The sequence below is a fragment of the Gadus chalcogrammus genome, chromosome 7, assembly GCF_026213295.1.
Source record: "Gadus chalcogrammus isolate NIFS_2021 chromosome 7, NIFS_Gcha_1.0, whole genome shotgun sequence".
In the NCBI taxonomy this organism is placed as follows: domain Eukaryota; kingdom Metazoa; phylum Chordata; class Actinopteri; order Gadiformes; family Gadidae; genus Gadus; species Gadus chalcogrammus.
Window position 1 is genome coordinate 30,892,419 of NC_079418.1, and position 17,323 is coordinate 30,909,741.

The window sequence follows — 17,323 nt, forward strand, 5'->3', positions numbered from 1 at the left end:
TCATAAAAAAATCCTTATTTAAATGCTATGATTTCCGAAATCAAGGATAGGGGATTGTTAATACTAAATGGATATGATGTGGAATATGTATAGATATATAATAGAGAGAGTGAGAGAGGGATTATACCGACAGAAAGTGTAGTTACAGTGAAGTCATAGTGTGATAGTGTAGGTTTAGTGTGAAATAGAGTAGAACTATATTGATAGTGCAGTGATACAGTGATGTAACTGTGATACTGCAGAGATAGTGATGTGATAGCTTAGTGATAGTGATGGAGTGACAGTTTAGAAATGGAGTGAGAGTGACAGTGATATAGTGATAGTGTAGAGTGATGGTGTAGTGATGGAGTGAAAGAGTAGTGAAAGTGATAGTAGAGTGATAGTGATAGAGTAGTAATAGTGAAAGTGATAGTAGAGTGATAGTGATAGAGTAGTAATAGTGATAGTGATAGTAGAGTGATAGTGATAGAGTAGTAATAGTGAAAGTGATAGTAGAGTGATAGTGATAGAGTAGTAATAGTGAAAGTGATAGTAGAGTGATAGTGATAGAGTAGTAATAGTGATAGTGATAGTAGAGTGATAGTGATAGAGTAGTAATAGTGATAGTGATAGTAGAGTGATAGTGATAGAGTAGTAATAGTGATAGTGATAGTAGAGTGATAGTAGAGTGATAGTGATAGAGTAGTAATAGTGATAGTGATAGAGTAGTAATAGTGAAAGTGATAGTAGAGTGATAGTGATAGAGTAGTAATAGTGAAAGTGATAGTAGAGTGATAGAGTAGTAATAGTGATAGTGATAGAGTGAAAGTGTAGTGAGAGAGTGATAGAGTGGTGATAGAGATAGTGATAGAGTGACAGTGTAGTGAGAGAGTGATAGAGTGGTGATAGAGATAGTGATAGAGTGAACGTGTAGTGAGAGAGTGATAGAGATAGTGATAGTGCACACATAGTCATAGTGAGAGATGGGGGTGGGTATTAGGGGAGTCTTTGTTTAAATCCCCTCAAGTGTAAAAATGAGGGCATGCCACACACACCCCCCCCCCCCCTCTCACAGACACACACACACACACACACACTCCTCTGTAATTCCAGAATAATCACTTCATAACAACCCAGAGCAGGTCAGAGGTGAGAGGTGACAGCCAGGGTTCAGTGTTTAGTTTATCATTAATATAAACACACACACACACACACACACACACACACACACACACACACACACACACACACACACACACACACACACACACACACACACACACACACACACACACACACACACACACCACCACCACACACCGCCACCCCCCCCCCCCCCCCCCCCCCCCCCCCCCCCCCCCCCCCCCCCCCCCCCCCCCCCCACACCCTGAACAGAACCAGACCCGGAGGGGACACATCAACTCTCCACTGCTGCTGTTGTTAAAGGCCTTTTGTTCATATCCATCTTTAGAAAATCAATGTAGGATTACATCACTTCTACCACAGCTGTGGTCAACAACACTCAGCCAGCCCTTTGAGAAGCGAAACGGCAGCTAAAACAAAACGCTCTTCTGAAAACCGCCGGAATACAGAACTGATCTGAGGCGGAGATTGGTTTCACAGACGGCCGTCAGTGTGTCTGTCAACCCGGCGGACGCGACGGAGGTCAGGACGCGACATATTTAAGCCAACGTGACGTCATCACCGCCACATATCGACCGGCTGGGTACAGATGGCCCGGCCTCACATTTGACGGTTAAAAAACAAACAAAACTCAAATCCCAAACGACCGGAGGTTCACTGCAGTGGGGTTACCCCCCGGGACCTGATCATAGAGGTTCGACCTTTAATGGTGTGATTTATCTTGGGGGTTGAATCCCCCCATCCCTAATCTATCGCGATAAATGTGCTTGTCCCGTTATACGTGACTCCCTGACGTTGCGCGACGTCTCCCCGGTTCTCTCGTCTTTATTCTCCAGCAGGTGGGACGAGGCGCGGGCCCGGGCTTGCGGCCACGTGCACGTCTGCACACAAAGCCGCCGAAGACGTCGCGAGCCGGTGTACCCCGTGTCTGACACACCGACAGAGCGCGAGACCCCCGAACCCTGTTCCTAACAGTCCCGGTCCCCGGACTACTTTCATTAGAGGAGAGAGAGAGAGCGCCGGGGAGAGGGATGGGAGAGAGGGGGATGGGGAAGAGAGGAGAGGTGGGGGAGGGGGGAGGGGGGGTGGGGTGAAGTTAAGGGAGCACAAGTTCCGGGCTGATTGACAGCTCCCTGGCCTCGCCCCGGTCAGTTCCGTTATGCGGGGCCACGGACTCCCTCTCGCCCCGGGATCGGAGCCAGAGCCCACAGACCCGGAGCCCCAGAACACCGGAACCACTTCCTCCAGGTGTCGGGCCGGCGGCCAGACCCCCCGCACACACACACGCACACACAAACACACAGACACACAAAGCTCCGCCATCACTCCGTGATGTACCCGGAGAGGAGAGAAAAGTCCTCCTCTGACCGCAACACGCACCCGGAGAGTTCCCCTCCGCAGGACCCGACTCACCCTCTGAATAACAGGACCGATATTAATGTTTTAAAACGGTCTATTCTGCACCGCAGGGATGCTGACGGGGTGGGGGTGGGGGGGGGGGGGGGCGTGCATCCTCCACGCGCAGCGTCCAATACCCCCGAGAGCAGAGCGCGAGAGGACCGGGAGGACCGGGAGAGGAGGAGCGGGTCTTACCAGTCGGTGTCCGAGGCCTCGTCTATGACATCCTGGTAGGCCGTGAGGAGAGCCAGTCTGTTCTTGCCGAGATTCACCGCCATGCTGCCGACACTGCAGCGGACCGGAGGGAGGACAGACACGGAGTGAGGACTGCGGATTTGCAGAGTGGAGAGGAGGAGACGGTGGGAGGAGGAGGAGGAGGAGGAGGAGAGAGAGAGACGCTGACTGGTAGAGACAAAGGACGGCTGCTGCGGCAGCTGGGTCCTAATGCCGCCGGGTCCTGCTGAGGATGAACGAGGGTCCTTGGTTGTACCGTTATCTACCGGTCTACCGCAAAGCCATTTCCGGTCGCCTGCAGGAACCGTGTAGTCCAGTTAACGGTCCCCGGAGCAAGAAGAACGAGAACCAGTCAAGAAGAACAACAAAGTCACAAAGAGAAACAAAAAGGGAATTTACCGTAAAATTGGATGAAGCAATATATCAGAAATATGTAACGGAAACGGATATCCTTCCTCTCTCCGCTAAACGCATGGCGCTAACGCCCCCCCCCCCTTCTCTCTAGCCCATAACGCTCATTCGGAGCATCCCGTCCCAGGCCGAACACAGAGATCCTATTGGTTTAGAGCAGGACTTCCCTGATCAGGCCCACCTGTGAGCTGGTTGACCTCCATGTTTACCACATGTTGTTCATCAGGAGGTTGATAAGCAACATGTAGTTGTAGGTGTGTGTGTGTGTGTGTGTGTGTGTGTGTGTGTGTGTGTGTGTGTGTGTGTGTGTGTGTGTGTGTGTGTGTGTGTGTGTGTGTGTGTGTGAGATAGGGATTCATCTTGCGGGAGAGATCTAGGGCAAATAAACTGTGTCAGTAGTAGAGAGAGAGAGAGAGGGGTAGAGAGAGTTAGAAGTAGAGACACAGAGAGAGTGAGGTAGAGAGAGGTAAAGAGACCATTAGAAGAAGAGAGAGAGGAAGCTAGAGAGGATGGAAGGCCTACGGCAGCATCAAATCTCCGACATAGTTTCTCTGAACCCATTAGAATGTTAGATAATAAACTCACCTGCACTGAGACGGTAAATATCAACGTTATCTGATGACCACGGGGTAAACTGAGGCCAGGAATGTAATGGCCTCCCTGGAGAATCCTACAGACTCATAGAGAAAGGTATACTCAGAGAAAGGGACGGACTACTAAAGACCCGTATAGACCCACAGAGACAAAGGTAGACTCGTGAAGGTCTGTACCTTTACGAGTCTGTTGTTTCTTACCTTTGTGTCTTTGACTCGTAATTGAGAAGTAAGCCCATGTCGACATGCGGTTTCCAAGTCTGTTTCTTTCAGATAGGCTGCAGAGTTAATGCTTCCCAAATTCCTCACATACAACAGCATTTGAAAACATAGGACATAATTATCTCAGTTACCTCCGATCATTACCTGTTATCATACGAAGGGGTGCAACCCACTGATTCCTATTGGGTTACCCTTATTCAAATCAAGCCAATCACAAACCGCCTATCCACTCTATAGGCTGAAGATTTGGCAGGGTGGGAGGGAGGGGGGGGGGGGGGGGTATGATACCTGGATAAGATGGGCCCCAGTCCTGTGGATCTCTCGTTGGGCTGTGAGACAGGGGAAGGGCCGTTTGGGTTGGAGACAGATGTCTGTCAGGGGGGAGGAGGAGAACAGGAGGAAGGGAACACACATATACACACATTCGATCACACATGAAGGATTGGATCAACCCTTCAAGAGTAGTGGAGGGATAGAGAGCCATGTCTGGCAGGGAGGGGGGCTGATAACAGGATTAATACACATAGATCAGCTAAAGGTGGGGGCTAGAGGCTAGAGGCAGGGCTCTGGCAGGGAGGGGGAAACAGCGTGAGGCGAAACCATATCTCACTGTTTAAAGATGAATACCTCGCTCAACAATAGCTACAGACGGAGGTACAGAATCACAGCTATAGAGAAAGGTACAGACTCATAGCTATAGAGAAAGGTACAGACTCATAGCTATAGAGAAAGGTACAGACTTATAGAGAGGTACAGACTCATAGCTATAGAGAAAGGTAGACTCATAGCTGTAGAGAAAGGGACAGAATCACAGCTATAGAGAAAGGTACAGACTCACAGCTATAGAGAAAGGGACAGACTCATAGCTATAGAGAAAGGTACAGACTCATAGCTATAGAGAAAGGTACAGACTCATAGCTATAGAGAAAGGGACAGACTCATAGCTATAGAGAAAGGTACAGACTCATAGAGAGGTAGACTCATAGCTTTAGAGAAAGGTACAGACTTATAGAGAGATACAGACTCATAGCTATAGAGAAAGGTACAGACTCATAGAGAGAGGTACAGACTCATAGCTATAGAGAAAGGTACAGACTCATAGAGAGAGGTACAGACTCATAGCTATAGAGAAAGGTACAGACTCATAGCTATAGACAGAGGTACAGATTCATAGAGAAAGGTACAGACTCATAGCTATGGAGAAAGGGACAGATTCATAGCTATGAAGAAATAATCACAGTTTGGCTCTAAAGAAATACAGACTCATTTAGATGTTCATTGTCCATGCCAATAAAGGTCCTTTGGATTGAAAATAAATTGAAATTAATTAATCTGATGTATTGACACTAGGCTACACAACCACGAAGTTAATCCGTGGGCCGTCTGCTGAAGCTGCTCTACTCTGCCGCCCCCTGGTGGCAGTAGGCCTGCACGTCTTTCCACAGGAGGCAACGCGCATTCAGACTTCCTCAAAAGGGGTCTCTCCTCGACCAGCTCAGAGTGAGGCTGCTCTGATAGACAAATTTCATTTTATTAGGAAACTTGCAGGGTCAACAGGCTTTACAGACCTACCCCGTAAGACCCCCCAAAAACCTCCCTTTTTTTGGAAGGTGATTGCGCTGAATGGACGAACATATAACGGTAGCAGGAAACTATTCAAAGGTGAAGGAAGTTAAAGTCATATTCTGTTTGGTGTCTCGGTTCCTCAGAGTTCAAAGCAGTACACATCTCTTTAACCCGACCACGTTGAAAATGTATTTATTTATGATTCTGTATAGCCTATAACATGATTATTTTCCCTTTTCATTCATGGAGAGGGCCCGATACATTTCGGTTTTAGATTGTTCTGAAAATAATACAAAACCTTTGTTTTTCATAAGGTCTTTCTGTGGGTCCTGAATCATTTTGAAGGAAGGACTCCAGTCAGTGGTGTCGTGTTGGGGGTTCACAAGTGATCAGTTTGGACACACACACACACACACACACACCACACACACACACACACACACACACACACACACACACACACACACACACACACACACACACACACACACACACACACACACACACTTCTCCATTAGCTCTTATTTTTAGCGGCATCTCGTCTGTTAATCCTCTTAGCTCTTGATGTCTCCTTCAGTTCTCCTGATGGCTCCTTAGAGTCCCAAGCTGCTCAGCCCCAGACAGCTGCTGTCTCCGTGGGTCTGAGAAGAGACTCACGGCCGAGCTCCGGAGAGACCAGGAGGGACCGGGAGGGACCGGGAGGGAACGGGAGAGACCTAGAGGGACCGGGGGAGACAAAGAAGGACCAGTAGTGACCAGGGGAGATCGTGAGAGACTGGGAGAGACAAAGAAGGACCAGAAGAGACCAGGAGGAACCAGGAGAGACCAGGAGGGACCAGGAGGGACCAGGAGGGACGTAGGTCTGCTGCCGCCGCCCTCGCCCTCCTCCTGGTCAGCATGTCGGTCCTGGTGCCCACCTTGTGGGCGGACCACAGCCGCTGTGACCTGGAGTTTGAGGACTGGAGCCAGATCTTTGAGAACCAGACGGAGGGTCCGACCATGACCGACTGGAACCAGAGCCTCTGCGGCCGCCCCTCGGAGCCCGGGGCCCGCCACAGCTTCCTGCTGCCTCCCAGCGAGGACGAAGAGGAGGATGACGAGGATGAGGATGAAGAGGATGAGGATGAGGATTTCACCGCGGGAGCCAGGAGCCTCCCGATCCCGTACCGGCTGGTCTGGATGGACGAGGGGAGCGATGGTGCGACCTGCAACCAGGACCCGGGCTCCCCCCCCTGGGGTCCCACCAGGGGGTCTGTGGCGGAGCAGCCCGGGCCCCTGGACGCTCTGGAGGTCCTGGAGGAGGAGCAGGAGGGCCGGGACGACACCCGATGGTAGGTCCCGATGGTGCACCAGTGAGTAAGGAGTGTCTTCTGATGGAGTTACCTAGTGAGTAAGGAGTGTCTTCTGATGGAGTTACCTAGTGAGTAAGGAGTGTTCTGATACTGCACTAGTGAGTAAGGAGTGTTCTGATACTGGACTAGTGAGTAAAGAGTTTTCTGATACTGGACTAGTGAGTAAAGAGTGTTCTGATACTGGACTAGTGAGTAAAGGGTGAGTTCTGATACTGAACTAGTGAGTAAAGGGTGAGTTCTGATACTGAACTAGTGAGTAAAGGGTGAGTTCTGATAGTGGACTAGTGAGTAAAGAGTGTTTTGATAGTGGACTAGTGAGTAAAGAGTGTTCTGATACTGGACTAGTGAGTAAAGAGTGTTCTGATACTGGACTAGTGAGTAAAGAGTGTTCTGATACTGGACTAGTGAGTAAAGAGTGTTCTGATACTGGACTAGTGAGTAAAGAGTGTTCTGATAGTGGACTAGTGAGTAAAGAGTGTTCTGATGGTGGACTAGTGAGAACAGAGTGTTCTGATAGTGGACTAGTGAGTAAAGAGTGTTCTGATAGTGGACTAGTGAGTAAAGAGTATTCTGATAGTGGACTAGTGAGTAAAGAGTGTTCTGATAGTGGACTAGTGAGTAAAGAGTGTTCTGATAGTGGACTAGTGAGTAAAGAGTGTTCTGATAGTGGACTAGTGAGTAAAGAGTGTTTTCTGAGGGAGTTCACTAGTGAGTAAAGAGTGTTTTCTGATGGAGTTCACTAGTGAGTAAAGAGTGTTTTCTGATGGACTTCTGATAGTGAGTAAAGAGTGTTTGCACGGGCAGGCTCTATGAGTCTCCCCAGCAGCAGTGGGACCAGGACGACATGGGGGGGGACCCCAGTGAGGCGGCTCTGAGCTGGTCGAGGAGGGTCCTGGACCACCCTAGTCCTGACATGGAGGCCGCCTGTAGAGTCCTCAACAACATCCTGGACAATAGTAAGACAAATCTCATTTTATTAGGAAACTTGCAGGGTCAACAGGCTTTACAGACCAACCCCGTAAAACCCCCCCAAAAACCTCCCTTTTTTTGAGAAGGTGATGGTGTTGAATGGACGAACATAACGGTAGCAGGAAACAAATCAAAGGTTAAGGAAGTTAAAGTCATATTCTGTTTGGTGTCTCGGTTCCTCAGAGTTCAGAGCAGTACACATCTCGTCCACCAGGGGGCGGCCCAGCAGCACGGTCTACGACTGGCAGACGTCCAGTCAGACATCAACACAAGGTCTCAGAATAACTCAATTCAATGAATGTATTAAATATCGTAGCTAATCTGGGTCCTTGGTTGTTAAAAGAACAAGGGAAAAAATGTCCACATAAACATGTGGACAACCACCTTGATTTAGATGAACTCCTCTGAACTTTTAAAACCACCTTCATCCTCTGAACTGCTGATCACAACACAAGGTTTTCTCTCTCAGCCCACCACAGGGGCGACTGGGACAGCTCGGACTACAGACTGGAAGACTTCAGATCCCAGGCCTTTAAACTGAAGGACTACAGATCAGAGGAGTCCACACCAAAGGACTACAGATCCCAGGCCTTTAAACTGAAGGACTACAGATCAGAGGAGTCCACACCAAAGGACTACAGATCCCAGCAGCCAACGGATCTCCAGGTGTTGGACCGGGAACAGGAGGCTAGTGAGTACACACCTCATCCTTACGCCTCCATCAGGGCTGTTCCTCTACTACAACATCTGACCAATCCTCCCTCTCTCTCTCTCTCTCTCTCTCTCTCTCTCTCTCTCTCTCTCTCCTCCTCTCTCCTCTCCTCTCTCTCTCTCTCTCTCTCTCTCTCTCTCTCTCTCTCTCTCTCTCTCTCTCTCTCTCTCTCTCTCTCATATAAAGCTTGATTGATTGATGACACCCTCCTGTCAGGTCTGCGTGGGGAGCACCCCAGCTACACGCTGGGGGACATCAGCCACCTGGACCGGGACCCCTGGCGGAAACGCCGTGTGTGGCCCCCCCTGAACACCACCTCGGGGGACCCCCGCCCTACTCTAGACCCTCGGCCAATCACACAGGTAGTTCCCCAAGCTGAGGAAGCTCAACACAGATGTCCACTGAGGCAAGATGCGGCTCCATTCAGGAGGTAAAGGTACGCACCCCTTACTGTCCTTCAGAGTAAAGGTACGCACCCCTTAGCTGCCCTTCAGAGTAAAGGTACGCACCCCTTAGCTGCCCTTCAGACTAAAGGTACGCACCCCTTAGCTGCCCTTCAGAGTAAAGGTACGCACCCCTTAGCTGCCCTTCAGAGTAAAGGTACGCACCCTTTAGCTGTCCTTCAGAGTAAAGGTACTCACCCCTTAGCTGTCCTTCAGAGTAAAGGTACTCACCCTTTAGCTGTCCTTCAGAGTAAAGGTACTCACCCCTTAGCTGTCCTTCAGAGTAAAGGTACTCACCCCTTAGCTGTCCTTCAGAGTAAAGGTACTCACCCTTTAGCTGTCCCTCAGAGTAAAGGTGGAGACCCCTTAGCTCTCCTTCAGAGTAAAGGTACGCACCCCTTAGCTGTCCTTCAGAGTAAAGGTACTCACCCTTTAGCTGTCCTTCAGAGTAAAGGTGGAGACCCCTTAGCTCTCCTTCAGAGTAAAGGTATGCATCAAAACCGACTATTGTTGTATAATGAAAGGTTAAATTATTAATCATGTATAATAATACAAACATAATATATATATATATAATGACCCTACTACATTAAGAGCTGTGTGTGTGTGTGTGTGTGTGTGTGCAGAAGCAGCCGTTACCGCCGGCGACGGAGGCCCCGCCCCCCTGCTGAGGACCAGTCTGCGCTCCCTGCAGGCTGTCAGGAAGAGCCGCAGTCTGGAGGGCTCAGACTCGGGCCACGCCCACTCTGGCCACGCCCACCTTGAGGCCCAGTGCCTAACTCCTCCCCCCAGAGCCAGGCGTCAATCAGGTAGTCATGCCTCCAACTACGGTATTGCATATTGTACATCATACCAATAATAATAATATAATGCCACATATATATATCGTAATATTAATCCGTTGGCCCTGTGTGCGAGTGACATATTGCTGTTTTTATAAAGTCTGCAAACAAAAACATTCATCTTTGAAATATTAACATGGGTGTTGATTATTACACTATGTTCTAACCTACATATTGGATTTATAATCCTGAATGACCACACTATATAGCACAACATGTGAATAACATACTAACCTACACAGTATATAGTACAACATGTTAGTAACATACTAACCTACACACTACAGTATATAGTACAGCATGTTAGTAACCTGCACAGTATATAAATCAACATGTTAGTAACATACTAAGCTACACACTATATAGTACAACATGTGAATAACATACTAACTTACACAGTATATAGTACAACATGTTATTAACATACTAACCTACACAGTATATAGTACAACATGTTAGTAATATTAGCCTACACAGTATATAGTAGAACATGTTAGTAACCTACACATTATATAGTACAACATGTTAGTAACATACTAACCTACACAGTATATAGTACAACATGAAAGTAACATACTAACCTACACACTACAGTATGTAGTACAACATGTTAGTAACCTACACAGTATATAGTACAACATGTTAGTAACATACTAACCTACACAGTATATAGTACAACATGTAAGTAACATACTAACCTACACACTACAGTATGTAGTACAACATGTTAGTAACCTACACAGTATATAGTACAACATGTTAGTAACATACTAACCTACACACTACAGTATATAGTACAACATGTTAGTAACATACCAACCTACACACTACAGTATATAGTACAACATGTTAGTAACATACTAACCTACACACTACAGTATATAGTACAACATGTTAGTAACATACCAACCTACACACTACAGTATATAGTACAACATGTTAGTAACATACTAACCTACACACTACAGTATATAGTACAACATGTTAGTAACATACCAACCTACACACTACAGTATATAGTACAACATGTTAGTAACCTACACAGTATATAGTACAACATGTTAGTAACCTACACAGTATATAGTACAACATGTTAGTAACCTACACAGTATATAGTACAACATGTTAGTGACATTACTAACCAGCTGCTGCCCCTCCCAGACGGGTCTCCTGTCCATCAGGGGTCCACCGCCTCGAGACGCCTCTCCAGGACCACCAGGACCCCGCCCCTCTCCCCAGGGGGTCCTCACCCTCCCCCGTCTGCTCACCCGTCTAGGCCTGGTCGGGTGTCATCCTCTCCTCACCCACACCCCTCCACTCACCCCCACCCCACCACTCACCCTCACCTCTCCACTCCCCCGTCAGCTCACCCCCACCCCTCCACTCACCCGTCTGGACATGGTCGGGCGTTCTCCGCTCCGGCCCGGATGTCTGTGGTGGACTGGCGGTGGAACCGGAGCTCGGTCCAGCGGTAGAGCGGGAGGAACCTGGACTGAGGGTGGGGTTCAGACAGGAGGAACCTGGACTGAGGGTGGGGTTCAGACAGGAGGAACCTGGACTGAGGGTGGGGTTCAGACAGGAGGAGAACCTGGACTGAGGGTGGGGTTCAGACATGAGGAGAACCTGGACTGAGGGTGGGGTTCAGACAGGAGGAACCTGGACTGAGGGTGGGGTTCAGACAGGAGGAACCTGGACTGAAGGTGGGGTTCAGACAGGAGGAACCTGGACTGAGGGTGGGGTTCAGACATGAGGAGAACCTGGACTGAGGGTGGGGTTCAGACAGGAGGAACCTGGACTGAGGCTGGGGTTCAGACAGGAGAACCTGGACTGAGGGTGGGGTTCAGACATGAGGAGAACCTGGACTGAGGCTGGGGTTCAGACAGGAGGAACCTGGACTGAGGGTGGGGTTCAGACAGGAGGAACCTGGACTGAAGGTGGGGTTCAGAGCAGGAGGACCTGGACTGAGGGTGGGGTTCAGACATGAGGAGAACTGGACTGAGGGTGGGGTTCAGACAGGAGAACCTGGACTGAGGGTGGGGTTCAGACAGGAGGAGAACATGGACTGAGGGTGGGGTTCAGACAGGAGGAACCTGGACTGAGGGTGGGGTTCAGACAGGAGGAACCTGGACTGAGGGTGGGGTTCAGACAGGAGGAGAACATGGACTGAGGGTGGGGTTCAGACAGGAGGAACCTGGACTGAGGGTGGGGTTCAGACAGGAGGAACCTGGACTGAGGGTGGGGTTCAGACATGAGGAGAGAACCTGGACTGAGGGTGGGGTTCAGACATGAGGAGAGAACCTGGACTGAGGGTGGGGTTCAGACAGGAGGAACCTGGACTGAGGGTGGGGTTCAGACAGGAGGAACCTGGACTGAGGGTGGGGTTCAGACATGAGGAGAGAACCTGGACTGAGGCTGGGGTTCAGACATGAGGAACATGGACTGAGGGTGGGGTTCAGACAGGAGGAGAACCTGGACTGAGGGTGGGGTTCAGACATGAGGAGAACCTGGACTGAGGGTGGGGTTCAGACATGAGGAGAACCTGGACTGAGGCTGGGGTTCAGACATGATCAGGAACCTGGACTAAAGCTGGGGGTTCAAACCTGATGAGGAGGAACCTGGACTGAAGCTGGGGTTCAAACACGATGTGGAACAGTTTTTGTAATCACATGCAGTCATGGTTGTTGTTGCGCTGGTTTAGGTGTGGTTGGTTAGTTGTCATTGCATATTTTTGGCTTTGAAACGTCAGCAGCAATAAACAACCTGGTAAACTGTAAACAGAATCTTTGCAAACTGTTTTAACACTGTCGTAACATGGTTCAACTGTAAACTTTGTTAACTGTTAACTTCGTAAACTGTTGACTGACGTAGATCCACAGACCTGATCTGTAAGCAGTGTCAACACTGACGTAGATCCACAGACCTGACCTGTAAACAGTGTAAACTCTGACGTAGATCGATCAGACCTGACCTGTAAACAGTGTAAACTCTGAGGGAGATCCGTCAGAAAAGAACTTGTAAACTCTGACGTAGATCCATCAGCCCTAACCTGTAAACAGTGTAAACTGTGACGTAGATCCATCAGAACAGAACTTGTAAACTCTTGACGTAGATCCATCAGAACAGACAGTTAAGCAGTGTAAACTCTGACGTAGATCCATCAGAACAGAACTTACGGTTGAGTTCCTGAAGCGGAACAAGAAAGAGCCTCGAGGTTGACCTGTGATCAAATTTTATTGCATTTTATATACAAAGTGTAGAAAAGGTAAAATGAGTAAATTGAGAGGTCACTGAAAAGCACACGAACAAGCGCTATGTACATTTAGCTTGGTGTACAACATAATAGTTTTCTTCTCGAGTCAACATGGTCAACGTTTTAAACGCGACACTTTCTGTAGCCGCATTCAAACAGCAGCGCTTTCTTTTCATAAAACAACGAGTAATGCAATAAAAGCTCAAACTATACAACGCCTTAATGCAAATTCCTTCGGCCACATTTTTTGAAAAAGGGGAACCATGAGAGCGGGAGCGGGCTGACGGGGGCTAGTTGTCAGAGTCCATGTCACTGTCTCCTCCGATGGAGTGGAACTCCTCGCTCTCCTCGTCCTCGCTCAGCTGAACGGCCGACAGCACGGCCGGGACGCCCCTCCTCCGGGCCTCCTCCTCCTCGTCCTCCTCCTCCTCCTCCTCACTCAGCCCATACTCCCCTCCGTTGCCCAGGCCCGTGGACTCCATCTGGAGCCGCCCCTCCATCTGGACCTGGCCCTCCAGAGGGCCCCGACTCTCCAGGTCGTCATAGCTCCCGTAGCTAGCAGCACAGAGGGGGGTTTACATTGTTATACCTCTTTAGAGTTAGCTCCTGTAGCTAGCGGCACAGAGGGGGATTTACATTGTTATACCTCTTTAGAGTTAGCTCCTGTAGCTAGCAGCACAGAGGGGGATTTACATTGTCATACCCCTTGGAGTTAGCTCCTGTAGCTAGCAGCACAGAGGGGGTTATACATTGTTATACCTCTTTAACGTTAGCGTTGCTGGCACTAGGGACGCTAACTAAATGAAACTAGCAGAACTAGGGCTGCTGTTTGGAGTGATTATTGGTTGACGATTGGCGGGCTTAGCTAGCTTAACAAAGCCCATTTAAATGATTAGTTGTACCAGCTGTTAGCGAGCTGAATAAGACCCACGTTGGGCTGATTAGAGAGTACCCAGTCTGTTTACGAGGGGGCGGTAAACAAGACTGAGGTCCACCTACACAGGTTTGTTCGGTCTGTAACGATAAACGAACTGCGTTTAACGCTTTTCCAACCAGTGGCCACTCAAAGGGCTTCACAATATCGCCCCACGTTCACCCATTCATACACACACCCACACACCACCGGCGGTGTCAGCCACGCAGGGCGACAGCCAGCTCGTCGGGAGCAGTCAGGGTGAGATGCCTCGCTCAGGGACACCTCGACACTCAGCTAGGAGGAGCCGGGGATCGAACTAGCAACCGCTTCCGGTTACCAGCCAACCCGCTCTACCTCCTGATCCACAAGCCAGGCCGTTCGTCCAGCTCCATGCCGCGTGCGTCAGGGAACATGTTTCATTCAAAAGTCAACTTAAAACCCATCTCTTCAGGACCACCTACAACATCTGACCAATCGTCCTCCGCCATCTTCCAACCCCCTCTCTCTGTCTCTCTCTCTCGCTCTCACTCTCTCTTAATGTGTTGTCTATTGTTATGGTGTTGTTTACTTGCCTTTTGTTTTAATTATTATTATTATTATTAAAAAACGGGTACCAGCGTGCCTCTTGGGACAACGTGGAAAAACATGGGACAACGTGGGACAACGTGGGACAACGTGGGACAACGTGGGACAGCGTGGGACAGCGTGGGACAACGTGGGACAGCGTGGGACAGCGTGGGACAGCGTGGGACAACGTGCGACAACGTGGGACAACGTGGGACGGCGTGGGACAACGTGGGACGGCGTGGGACGGCGTGTACCTGACGTTGCTGTCCTCCAGGTGGCGCTCCATTTGGTGGCGCTCCATGTCGGGCCCCCCCTCCCCCTCGTAGGACATCATGCTCTCCTCCTGGTCCAGCGCCATGCGGGCCGTCTCCTGGAGGACGCGCCGCGGGGGCGGGGCGCGGAGGTCCTCGCGGTCCGAGTCGCTGCCGCTCTCCGATAGGTGGATGGCTGTGAGGGGGGGGGGGGGGGGGGGGGTAAGTCACGGTTTGAGGGGGATGAGAGAGCAGACCGGTAGGGCAGTTGGGCAGAGGGGCGTGGCCAGGATTAGCCTCTCCTCGCAACTTTTTTTCTCGCCACTCCACGACTGAAGGATCTTAATGTGACCTTTGACCTGGATATTTGTATTTACATCCCCCAGTCGGATTTCTGATTTCCCGTCTCCATGGAGACCAGGGTCATCTCCATGGAGACCCCACTGGTCTTCATGGAGGTGACACTGGTCCCAATGGAAACCAGTGGCATCGCCGTGGGGACCCCCACTGGTCGTCATGGAAACCAGCGTCATCTCCACTGTGACCCCAACTGGTCTTCATGGAGACGACACTGGTCTCCATGGGAACCAGTGGCGTCTCCATGGAAATGACACTGGTCGCCATGGAGAGTAAACTGGTCTTTCCTAACGTAGGCTCAGTGACCAAACGGAAACCACACACCAGGACAACATGTTCTCATGTCGGCCAGATTGAGTAAATCCTTATATGGTCTGTACGCATGCCGCCCACTTAAGGCTAGAGCTCTCCGACAGGAAGTGAGAGGGCGCGGCCTAAGGCAGACAGGAAGCGGGCGGGACCTACAGGAGAAGGGGTTGTCTCCTTCCTCCTCGCTGGCGTCGTCCTCCCCGTCGGACATGAGGAGGTCCTGGTAGAGGACGCTGGCCTGAGGGCCGCGCCCCCGCTCCTCGTCCTCCTCGTCTTCCTCCTCGTCTTCCTCGTGGCGCTCCAGCATCCGGCGCCGCGGCGGGAGCAGCATGTCATCTTCGTCATCGTCATCCTCCAGGTCCCCGTCCTCCGCCTGGGGGACACAAAATACTCATCAACACTTCAACTCATAACAATATAATGATGACGACCAGAGTCATGTGATCTCTGATCAGGCATGTGATTGGTCGAGGGTCTTCACCGGCGCGGGGGTCTTGGGCTTGCCGTCTTCGTCCTCGAAGCCTTCGATGTCCACGTCTGACTCCTCCCCCCCCAGCCTGCGACCATGGCGACCCTGTGGAAGGGGCGGAGCCGGGACAAGGACGTTCAGGAATGTGATTGGGTACGACGAGAACACCTTTTACGCGTTAACTGTTTCTACTTCTTTTATCAACCTCACATGAGCACAGAGCCACGGAGTGATGGAGAGGAGAGAGGAGAGAGAGGAGGAGAGAGGAGAGAGGGGGGAGAGGAGGGGAGGGGGGAGAGGAGAGGAGAGGAGAGGAGAGAGGAGAGAGAGGAGGAGAGAGGAGAGGAGAGAGGGGGGAGAGGAGGGGAGGGGGAGAGAGGAGGAGAGAGAGGAGAGGAGAGAGGGGGAGAGGAGGGGAGGGGGAGAGGAGAGAGGGGGGAGAGGAGAGGAGAGGGGAGAGAGGAGAGGGGGGAGAGGAGAGAGGAGGAGAGAGAGGAGGGGGAGAGGAGAGGAGAGAGGAGGAGGAGAGGAGAGAGACGGAGAGAGGAGGAGACAAGGGGAGGGGAGAGGTGGAGAGGAGACGAGACGAGACGGAGAGAGGGGAGGGGAGGGGGGAGAGGAGAGAGGGGAGAGGAGGAGAGAGGAGAGGGGGGAGAGGAGAGGGGGGGGAGAGGAGGGAGGGGGAGAGGAGAGGAGAGCAGGAGGAGTAGAGGAGAGGAGACGGAGAGAGGAGGAGACAAGGGGAGGGGAGAGGTGGAGAGGAGACGAGTGACAGACGGGGGGGGGGGGGGGGGGGACGAGAGGAGAGGAGGAGAGACGGAGAGGAGGAGGAGAGAGACGGCGGGGGGGGGGAGAGGAGAGAGGGGGAAGAGGAGAGGAGAGAGACGGAGAGGAGAGGAGGAGAGAGGAGAGAGGAGAGAGACAGAGAGGAGAGGAGAGAGACGGAGAGAGGGGAGGAGAGGGGGGAGGGGAGAGAGGAGGGAGGAGGGAGGGGAGAGGCGGAGAGGAGGTATGATGGAGGAGGAAGGGGGGATGCGAGGGGAGAGGTGGAGGCTGGTGTCAGGGTTCTCTCTCTCTCCATACCTGCCCCCCTCTCTTCTCGACAGCGCCCCCAAGTGGCCAATCAGAGAACAGACCAGGAGCCCTGCCTTCCAGCAGCTCAGACGGCTGACACACACACACACACACACACACACACACACACACACACACCACACATACACACACACACACACCACTACACACACACACACACACACACACACACACACACCCACACACACACACACACACACACACACACACACACACACACACACACACACACACATCCAGAGGAA

The 17,323-nt window shown here is 51.0% G+C and overlaps 2 protein-coding genes across 3 annotated transcripts in view; both read right to left on the minus strand.

Annotated features, from left to right (window-relative positions):
- The window catches only part of dbn1 (drebrin 1), a 41,703-nt gene extending 38,703 nt beyond the window's left edge, over positions 1-3,000 (minus strand). Inside the window, exon 1 of one of the 2 annotated variants that reach the window (XM_056594699.1) lies at positions 2,716-3,000. In XM_056594699.1, coding sequence (XP_056450674.1) covers positions 2,716-2,798 — 83 coding nt within the window. In that variant the 5' untranslated portion in view covers positions 2,799-3,000. The remainder of the gene's footprint in view (positions 1-2,715) is intronic. The other variant, XM_056594700.1, reaches the window with a different exon arrangement.
- A 10,297-nt stretch (positions 3,001-13,297) lies between these two features.
- The window catches only part of taf1 (TAF1 RNA polymerase II, TATA box binding protein (TBP)-associated factor), a 29,594-nt gene continuing 25,568 nt past the window's right edge, over positions 13,298-17,323 (minus strand). Inside the window, exons 37-40 of the mRNA XM_056594598.1 lie at positions 15,996-16,088; positions 15,671-15,887; positions 14,852-15,044; positions 13,298-13,669 (exon numbers count right to left, since the gene is read on the minus strand). Of these exons, the coding sequence (XP_056450573.1) occupies positions 13,405-13,669; positions 14,852-15,044; positions 15,671-15,887; positions 15,996-16,088 (768 nt within the window). The 3' untranslated portion in view covers positions 13,298-13,404. The remainder of the gene's footprint in view (positions 13,670-14,851; positions 15,045-15,670; positions 15,888-15,995; positions 16,089-17,323) is intronic.